At 45.2% G+C, this 10,248-nt stretch overlaps 1 protein-coding gene across 1 annotated transcript; it reads right to left on the bottom strand.

Moving 5' to 3' along the window:
• Positions 1–4,667: 4,667 nt before the first annotated feature.
• On the bottom strand, positions 4,668–6,728 carry LOC148123337 (androgen-binding protein homolog). The gene is made up of 3 exons (XM_087905931.1): positions 6,536–6,728; positions 5,895–6,076; positions 4,668–4,891 (listed from the first exon to the last, which is right to left on the bottom strand). The coding sequence occupies exons 1-3, from the start codon at positions 6,594–6,596 to the stop codon at positions 4,790–4,792; spliced, it is 345 nt and encodes a 114-aa protein (XP_087762057.1). The 5' UTR covers positions 6,597–6,728; the 3' UTR covers positions 4,668–4,789.
• Positions 6,729–10,248: the final 3,520 nt, after the last annotated feature.

The following is a 10,248-nucleotide window of genomic DNA, read 5'->3' as shown; positions in this document are numbered from 1 at the left end:
CTGCTGAGCCATCTCACCAGCCCCACAACTGACTTTATAAAGGCTCAGTTCACATACATCTGAATAGAAATAAGGGAATACTATTAACGCCAAAGTCATCAGGTGAACACAATTCTTGGGTCAGACAAATCTGGTTGCCTGTGTAATCTGATTTTGTAGCATTGGAGAATATCTGAAATAAGGACTCTCTACACTTCTGTGATTGGCTGCAGTCCTTTCCACGGCAATCACGGTATGATGTCCCTTGTTGCAGGAGCGAGACCAGGACTTCCGGGTACCAGCGAGGCTGCTGGCCAAGTGTCTGTGCTTACCCATGTTCCAACTTTAAGGTGTTCTCTGCCATGAAGGGTCATGGCTTGAGGATACTACATTACCCAGAAGCCTTAGACCTTTACATCCTAGGAGGAACTTCCGGCGGCGCTCCTGTGCGGGTGTATGTTTAGGCAATCTGAAAGTCTGAGTTTGTGCTGCCTCCTCTGATGTGAGAAACGTTCATCAGACGGTCCCATCGTGTCAGGCATAAGAAAGCTCACACTGGAGAAAGGCTCTCTGCATGTCATGAATGTGGAAAAACCTTCAGCCAAAGATATTACCTTGTTCAGCATGAACAGTTCCACCCTGGGAACAGCCCATATTCCTGCAGCAGATGTGGGGAAGCCTATCACAGCCAATACTTACTTCTTCAGCACAAGAGAGTGAGTTCTCTAAGAGTGGCAAGTTCTTCAGCCAACACTCTGGCCTTATTGTTGATCAGAGAGGGGTACACAGTGTAGCAGGTGCCGGTGCATGCAGTCACTGTCCAGAATGCTTTAGCCAGAATTCTGACCTTACCATACACTGCAGAGTTCATATAACTACACCCCCCCACCCCCGGCCAGGCTTTATAAAAAAAAAAAAAAAAAAAAAAAAAAAAAAAAAAAAAAAAAACGAATGTGGAAAAGCCTTCACCTACCATCACAGACATGATCAACATCAGCGAGGTCACACTAACAAAGGCTTCACGAGTGCACTGCTGTGGCAAAGTCTTGAGCAGGAAGTGCGGACTCGTTGAGCACCACAGACCACCTCACAGGAAGTCTCCTGAGTGCAAGGAACGTGGAAAAGATTTCCAAAACAGCTGTCATCTTCTCCAACATCAGAAAGTTCATAGAGGGTCAAAATTTGATTAGTATAACATCTAAGAAATTCTTTGGCTATAGAAACACCCTTGCTCAGCATCAGAGAATCCTCACTGGAGAGAGACCTTTTCAGTACATTAAGTGTGGTAAGATCTTCAAACAAAGCTTTGACCCTATTTTACATTGAAGAGTCACCCTGGTAAAAAGCCTTATAAGTGCATTCATTGTGGGAAAGATTTTAACCAAAGATTCCCCCTAATCTGAGTCAGAGGGTTCACACTGGAGAAAGGCCTTAAAATGGAGCGAGTGTGGGAAAGCCTTTAGCCTTTAACTTAACACTTGCTCAACACCAGAGAATCCATACTGGACAGAAACATTAGGGGTGCAGTGCAAGTGGGAACTCTTCACCCCCACATCCAGCCTTCTTAAACACCACAGAGTTCACACTGAGGAGGCCTTAAGTCAATGAGTCCCCCTTCTTTGGTACTAGAAAATTCACTTTGAAGAAACGTCGTGGAGTTCAGGGAGCTTGTGACGTGTTCAGCCACTTTAATGAGTAATGGGAGAGATCACTCTGAAGGTAGCCTTCGTGATCCAGCCATCAGCCACAAGCTGACTCCATCTGGACATCCACACTGGAGACGTGAGCTGTGGGTGACAGGTATGTGAGAGCATCAGTAGCTCCATTGCACTTTTAATCCGGACAAAGCCCTTTACACAGTTACATCACTATTGGTGCTTGTGGCTGAAGCCGGCCCATCTCTGGCAGCAGGCAGGTTGTTCAGTGCTTAGAGAACCCTGGCATGTCCTACCTCATGTGTTATCCCTGGAGGATAGCAGGCAAGGGGGAAACCCATTACAGTCTGCAACAAATACATCCATAACCTGGGTTTGATTAATAAATGTGGAGGGCAGCAAATCCAAGAATGTCAGCATCTAAATGTGTTTCTGGAATGCTCTGCTCACTGTCGCTGTGAGAGGTGAGGTTGCACACACAGTCTCAGGCCTTCCCTGGCTGTTTCTCTGTCGATACTCAGAGCAATGGCAGATGATCAAATGTTACTGGATTCCCTGGACTACGTGGGCCAGAACAAGGAGAAAGGAAAAAAATACCAGTCCATATGTGTGACCAGGGGTTCAAAGCCAATCTTTATTTTTCATGATGTTCTGTGTCCTTCAAAGTAGCCCTCTATCCCAGAGGGTGAGACCAGTGTGCATTTTCCAAACTTTCTTGTTTTTCAGTAGAAAGGAAATCCATATTTTTGTGTTTTAACCATTCCATTTGTACTGAACCATTTCTTTTATTAAAGTTCCATTAAGGTTGAATTATGTGCCCTGTGCTGTGTGTACTTAAAGTATAAAATATGGTTTTATGAAATCATCACTTCAGTCTCGATGATGAACATCTTTGTTGCTCCTAAAGTTCCTTCCTCCTACTGTATAACACATGTTTTATTTTTTAATTAATTTATTAATTTTTAAAAAATATATTAGTACTCTGTCTGCATGGACACCTGAAAACCAGAAGAGGGCATCAGAATCCTTGAAAGATGGCTATAAGTCACCAAGTGGTTGCTGGTAATTGAACTCAGACCTTCTGGAAGATCAGCCAGTGCTTTTATCCAGTGAGCCAACTCTCCGGTCCCTTCTCCCCCTTTATAATCACTCCTCTCCTAACTGCCCATCCCAGTGTTCACTGATGGATTTTACTGTAGATTTGTTTTTCTCTTTCAGAAATTCATGGAAATAAAATGGGTGCTTTTGTTTCATGTATGACCATAAAGATTTCCCCATTAGAATATGAGTACTTGACTGATTTATTATAAGAGAGTTTTTCCTGCATCATTAGTCCATAGTTTGTTCATCTGTTAAGGAACAATTAGATCTCCAGTATGGACCGCTCTAAATGAAGCTGCTATAAACAGTTACCTCCTAGTGTCTCCTGTGGGTTAGTATCCAGGCATCAAAGGCCTGGGTGTCTCATTTTACCCATACAGTTTTCCCTTAAAAACATGACTGATAGCAAAGGAAGGTCGGCAGTGAGAGAACGTGGTACTTACATGTCCCAATAGCAGGGGCTACGCCATGCCACAGAGCCTCATGAGAGACCAGTGTTGTTCAGGAGCCCTCATCCTTTGATTGGGATTCCACAGGCAGAGAAAACAGTTCTAGGATTTCTAGCTCTGAAGAATCCCAACAGGTTTCAGATTATACTCATGCATGGTCCTGAGGTGTTGATTTGGAGAAACACTGGCTTGGGTGCTAAAAGGAGAAGTCAGGCTGTGCATGCAAGAGTCGCTGGTTTGCACATGAGCGCTGTGTTGCTGGAGAGGCCCTGTGGTCTTTCTAAGACTGGCCAGTCTTCCCTAGGAAGCAGTCAAACTGTCACATATGAAAACAGATGAACATGCCCTCTGGTCAAAGGCTACGTGCATGTTTATCTTACACACGGGAAACTGTGTCCTGTCCATATGACTCGTCCCTCACATGCTCTCCAACATTTGCTCTGCTCAATTGCTCTTCTCAATATTTTCCACCCTCATTGGATGTGCTATTATTTTGTATCTCCCTAATCACTAATGTTCATGATTTTTGTTTGTGTGTGTTGCTATTCCTCTCCATTTTAGTTGTCTGGATGTTATGTGTGTGAGTGTATGAGAGAGACCTTACATGCACATGCCACAGTGTGTATATGAGGGTCAAGGGACAATCTCGGGTGTCACTCCTCACATACCTTGTCTAAAACAGGTCTCTGTGGCTTCTGGGTATTCACCTAACTCCTCTCATCTCTCAACAAGAAGGGCACGTGAATTACGGACGTTTGCTTCCAAGTCTGGCCTTAGCTGGGTTATTTTAGCTCATGTCACAGAAGCACTCTCCCCACTGAACCTTCTTCCCAGACCTTCTCTCTTCTCTTTACGTGAGCTTCTACTGAAATAATCATTTTCCCCATTCGAGTTTCTGGTTTATTATTAATTTTCGTTTTGGTTTAGGGCAGGGTCTCTCCATGTAGCCCTGGCTGTCCTGGAACTTGCTATGTAGACCAGGCTATGACAAATGGTGACCTTTCTTGCAGACCAAGAGAGTCTGACGAGCACACTCAAGTCATCTGAGTCACGGCACTGTTGTGGACTGACCTACAAGGAGCCAGCGGCCCTGTGATAAACCCAGAGGCAGCATCTGAGGAGATTGCTATGCACCCCATTTCTAGGCTGGCAGCCTGGTGACACCTGTGGCTGCTTCTGTTCTCTTTACCCTCAGACAACTTCTGCCTGACAGGCTCACAGAGCTGCAGTCAGCCTGAAATGCTGGGAGCAAATGCTTTCATCCCAGCACTTAGGAGGCAGAGCTGGGTAGATCTCTGAGTTTGAGGCCCCCCATCCCATGTCTACATAGCAACAAAAAGGCTGCAATGACTGTCACATGATCAGCTGGCCGGTCAGAGGCAGTCACTCTGCTCTGAGTGCCCACAAAAGTCATTTCTCTCGCTGTCTCCAGTATCTGAAGATTTCACAGGACTCCTGCACAACACACACATGGGACCCAGAGCAGAGCTGCAGGTGTTTATTAGAATCAGATTAAGAAAAAACAAGGAGGTTCAGTCAGGCGTTTGGATTCCAACTTCAGGACAAAAAGTGGACAGGGCAGCAAGGTGGTTCTCAGATCAGTCATCATTTTCCAGGGATGTTAAATTTGGGAAGGAGTGCCTTAATTTTTTCTATGGTATCTATGGTATAGTATTTCCTGCATTGTGGGCTGAGGGTCAAGGTTGTCTGGAAAACAAAAAGACAGAAAGGGGCAGAAGTGGTTACAGGCAAGGAGCAGAAACCCAACAGGGCTCCCCAGTCCGCTCCTGTACAGGGAAGAAAATTCCCTGCAGTGATTCAGGGCTCCAGCAACAGACTCTGCTCCAGGGAGCTTCAGCTTCTCCATAGCTGACAGGAGAAAGTCTGAAAAGCTGCCCTAGCCAAGCAGGAATGAAGGGAGAATGTCCCTAAGGCATGATGGTGGCTAGGTCTGGAGAGGGGACAAAATGACTGAGTTCTAGCTTTGATGATGGCTCATACCCAAGGACATCTGTCAGCACATTGGCTGTGTGGCCTTGTTAGAAATATGTTCCTGTGTGGATGTACTGGAAGAAATTCCTTCTTGGAGAGTGCAGTGGTTTTGCAGGACCTGACATCCTAACTAAAAGTACTTTGGAAACAGAGTGAGAGATGCAATATTCAAAATGTGTGTCTCTGTAATCCAGCTGTGTTTAAATAATAGACTAAGGGAGACCAGGAGCAGCCGGGGTGAGTGGCCTCAGGCACTCTCTGGGGTGGTGGTAGTTTCAAAGCCATGAAGGGAGGTTCTGGCTGTGACTCTCAGAAAGCAAGTGAAAGTTGGACTCCATCTGAGACAGGAGAATAGTTAAGGGAGGCTCCAGAGAAGGTGACCCTGCCCAGTAGACCGAAGCTTCAGGCACCTTAGAGTAGAGGAGAGCTGAGGGTGCCCTCCCTGTGCAGAAGCAGACCAAGGACTCTCCTGTGTCCCTGCCTGCCCTGCTGGGTTGAGAACCCAGTGGTCACCCATCGTTGGGGAGTGCTCTGCAGGACCTTCATAAACAGACTGGATGTGGACCAGCATGCTGCAAGGACATGTGCTAGGGTGGGCAAGGGCTGTGTGCTCTGGTGTCCATCCCATGACACACGTGATTGGTTGCTTGGATCATTTGCTCAAAGAATTCTACCTTATGGTTAATGGGAAGGGGGGTCAGGGTAAGGAGGAAGTTACCAGAACTGTGGTATCCAGGAATTTGGTTTTCAATCCTCCCTCATTGTAGCATTCCTGGATTTTTTCAAAACCCTTCCTTTCCCCGTCAGTAGCATCAAACTTGGTAAGGGCAGCATTCATTATTTCCTTATTTCCAATGGCCATTGTAGTTAAGACTTCAAATAAAGGAATGCATGCTTCTGCTGCAAGCAGAAAGACATCATTAACAGCTTAGGCTAGCAGAAATGGAGGTCCAGGGTTTCTAGCCACTTCTACAAATGTCCTAACTGACCTTCCACACAGTCCTGTCCTCCCAATGGCTGCTGCCTCCCAGATACAGCACACAGTTTCCATAGACACACACTCCCAGCAGAAGGGGGATGTATGAGTGTCCCGGCTTGCACATCTGACATTCATATAAATCCCACACATGACCCAGCTTCAGCTGTACATGCAACTAAGGGTCCATCATCACCACCACACACCGGTCTCCCCATCCAGCCCGTCCCAACTGTTGCAATCCTGAAGAGAATACTTCAAGGGTCTTCAGCAGGACTCCAGGCTAGTGACCTCCCAGGGTCCCCCTCGATCACCAAGCAGACCCATAAGGAAAGGAGAAGGAGTGAGCAAGGGTCAGAAAGGCCATCTGTTCCCATTCTCACTTGTCTGTAATCCCAGCTCCCTGGTCACCAGCAAGGCCAGCAGAAGCAGCGTCCCCTTCATGGTGTAGAGTGCTAAATGCTCTTCTCAGAGCAAATCCTGCTACCTTATAAACTGCTGTCTTCCTGAGCCCAGTCCTGCCAACCCCCATCCAACTCACCTTCTACACTGCCTTTGAGGAGTTCCAAATGCCTTTGGGCAAGAACCTGGCACCTATGGATCCCCTTCCCACTTGCATGGGGGAGAGAGCTTAGGAGCCCCTCCCACTCAGAATAACAAATTACTGGAGACATCCTGTGTGCTCACTTTCTGTACAGAAGTTGCTGTACCTTTGCCAGAAGATGGTTAGAGCTGACCTTTGTAAGCAGCCATGTGCTGAGCCAAATGTCCTGTTGTCCTGGCTCAACTGTCACCTCTGCTTCCTCTCCTGGCTCCAAGCAAGTCCTCCTCAAGCTTGGAGGTGGAAACCACAGGGGTCAAGGGTGGTTTCTGTCACTCTAGGCAGCCAACTGCCCAGAACACTGCATTTGCCTGGTCATGTGTAGATTCTCAGGGGCTGGTGAGGATTTTGTTCTCCCAACTACATCATGCTGCAAATTCCCCCTCCCCGCCACGGGAGCTCCTCCCTGTCATCCTGCTCTTGTCTGTCTCAGTCCACCATTAAGCAGGCCTCAAAGAGGTCTAAATTTAGAGTCAATGTGGTTACAGCAGCTCTCAGTAGAGGAAGGGATTTATCCCTGTACCGTGAATTCTCCTTCGTCCACAGCCACACAGGCCACTGTGGACTGACCATGTATAAACTAGAGCTCTCCACTGTTCCCAGGCAATACTGTGTGTGTGCACTCTCTCAAGTTCAGTTCAACTTGCTACCCTCAGAATGATGTTTGCAGCACAAATGATATTGTCGGCTGGGTTCATGTTAACTATTCCTGGAGGCAGGACGCTTACTGTGCCTGATGGCTATCCTGATGGTCATCCTGACTGGGCTCACAATCACCATGGAAACAAAGCTGTCTGTGCGGGAGCATTTAGGCTAAGTTAATTGATGTCTGACTTTATGTAGGCAGTGTGGACTTGAATAATAGATGTAGTGGAAAGGATAAAGCAAGCTGGGCATTCATGTCTCTCTACTTCCTGACTGTAGATGTGATAAACCATGTCCAGTTCCTGCACCAAGCCTGCCCCACCTTCATGGACTGTATCCCTGTAAACTGTAAGCAGAAAGCTGCTTCTTATCTGGGTTTTGTCACTAGCTCACTTTCAATCTGTAGAGGGAACGGTGGGCTGCGTCCTGCCACTCGCCCAGCTAGCTTTACCCCTGAAATAATTACACGGAAACTGTATTCTTTTAAACACTGCTTGGCCCATTATCTGTAGCCTCTTATTAGCTAACTCTTACATATTGATCTAACCCATTTCTAATAATCTGTGTAGCACCACGAGCTGGTGGCTTTCCAGGAGGACTTTAACCTGCACCTGTCTCAGAGAGGAGAGTCATGGCGACTGCCTCATTGCCTTCTTCCTCCCAGCATTCTGTTCTGTCTACACCGCCTATCTAAGCTGCTGTCCTATCAAAAGCCAAGGCAGTTTCTTTATTAACCAATGAAAGTAACACATAGACAGTTAACCCTCCTCCATCATTTCCCCTTTTTCTGTTTAAACAAAAAAGAAAAGCTTTAACTTTTACATAGTATAATTGCATATAACAAAACAGTTATCAAGCAAGAATTACAGTTACAATATTTATATCTACTTTATCTTTTATCATAACTAAGGAAAACTATAGTTAACCATTCTTCAACTCCATCAAAGACTTCAGAAGGATATAATATTACCTAATTAAACAAGAAATAAGCAACTTCCAATCTCTAGAAATTACAGAGACATCTCGCCGCCTGTACAGTCACCCAAAGTTCTTTTGTACCGTTGGGGCATCCATCTTCAGCCTTTAGGCCCATAGTTTCCAGCAGACATTTCCATGATGCAGGAAATTTCAAAGGCAGTTCAGTCACTATCTGCTGTGTCCTGTAGAATGTCTCACAGACTCTTTCATGAATCAGGAACCCCAAAAGACCATCTCACCTTTAGACAAGTTCAGCAGTCCTCTCTCTGCAGGTTCTTTATATCCAGTCTATGCATCAGTCCAGGCAAGAGCAGTTTCTTGCCCAAATGGCTATCAAACTCCATAAGGAGCCTCTTCAATGCCCATCTTCCTCTTGAAGTAGATTTGTGCTGCCAGGAGCAGACATGTCTCATTGTCATGAAAACCCTAGTTATTAAAACATTAAATGCCATATTCTGTAGTCTTTGAAAGATATGAAGAATGCCTATCTAACTGAAATATATCTCTATATATCCTAAATATACATTGCATTTTTAAATGAACTACACAATCACAATACCTTAATCAAGATCAGAAATACATATACATATAACAAAATTGACCTTAAATTCCATACCAATGCAAATTATTCATATCTATATCATATCCCCCTTTAAATGTTAAAGAACATTTATAAACAATATTTGGGAATATGGGTGTAGTTATTTCTCTCCAAACTTCTTCCTGATGTATGGGGGCGCTGTTAATCAGATCTTTTATGGTGTATCCTGCATGCCAGGTTCATCTCAGTTGGCAGTTGAGTGAAGTAATTTTCTGAGGGTGTTCACAGCAACCTTTCAGGAGGGCGTGGTCTATCATACCATATTGGGATAGAAGCAATCCACAGGGTCTCATCCTCTGTGAAAACAAAAGAAGAATCTCCTTTCCAAAGCATCATATTCTTAGACCCAAATCCTGAAGTCATAATACCTTTATGATATCCATTCTGGTTTAGCTTGGCAGCCCATATAATGAAATGTCTCTCTGTACTTAGCTCCTTCACAGTTAAAAACACAATAATACAAAGAATCCAGACTCTCTGTGAATTTTCCATTTTTACGTGGCTTATTTTTACTCTATCACTTTACTTTATTCTGTCTCTTTAAAGACTTTATCCTTTTTTTTAAAGGCATTAACTTTTTACTTTTCTGTCCCAAGCCTACGTACAGTCATCCAACATTGTGACCCATTTATAGGTCTTGTATGTCTGAATCTGTCCTATTGTGAATCTGTAATTTTTTTAGTATCCAGGAGTACTTCTTAATATGCTAAGCACTTCTTAAAAACTTAAGTTGCACCATGTAGAGGTAATACAGTACCACCTATTTCTTGCCCAGTCTAAACCTTAACTGCGCTTTTATTATGATAATTATGATCGTTTTTGTCTGAGGTCAGCACAGTTTAGCCTGGCAGAGCGGAGCCAGAGCTGCTCCAGCCTCAGAGCCGAGCACAGTTCCAGGCACACAGCAGGTCCACATTGGAGCCGCACTCAGCAGTTTAACTCTGAGACTGAGCGTGCAGCACAGAAACTCTTTTCATCCAAGTTACAGCCAAATCTGACACACAGAGCACTGCGCAGCCTGGAAACCTCTCTCTGTATGGCAGCAGAAATCCACCATGCTCTCCCGCCTGCCTAAGCCTGATTCTGTCGTCTGCCCTGGTGCAGTCGGGGAGCGCTAAGCCATTGGCATGGTCTCAGAGTACTTTCTTTCTGCTTGGCCCATTATCTGTAGCCTCTTATTAGCTAACTCTGACATATTGATCTAACCCACTTTTAATAATCTGTGTAGCAGGAAACGCTTACCAGGAGGATTCTAACCTGCACCTGTCTCA

Source organism: Myodes glareolus, chromosome 1, assembly GCF_982192425.1.
Source record: "Myodes glareolus chromosome 1, mMyoGla1.1, whole genome shotgun sequence".
Taxonomy (NCBI): Eukaryota; Metazoa; Chordata; class Mammalia; order Rodentia; family Cricetidae; genus Myodes; species Myodes glareolus.
Note: the sequence above shows the minus strand (reverse complement) of the source record. Positions and strands in the feature narration are given on the sequence as shown.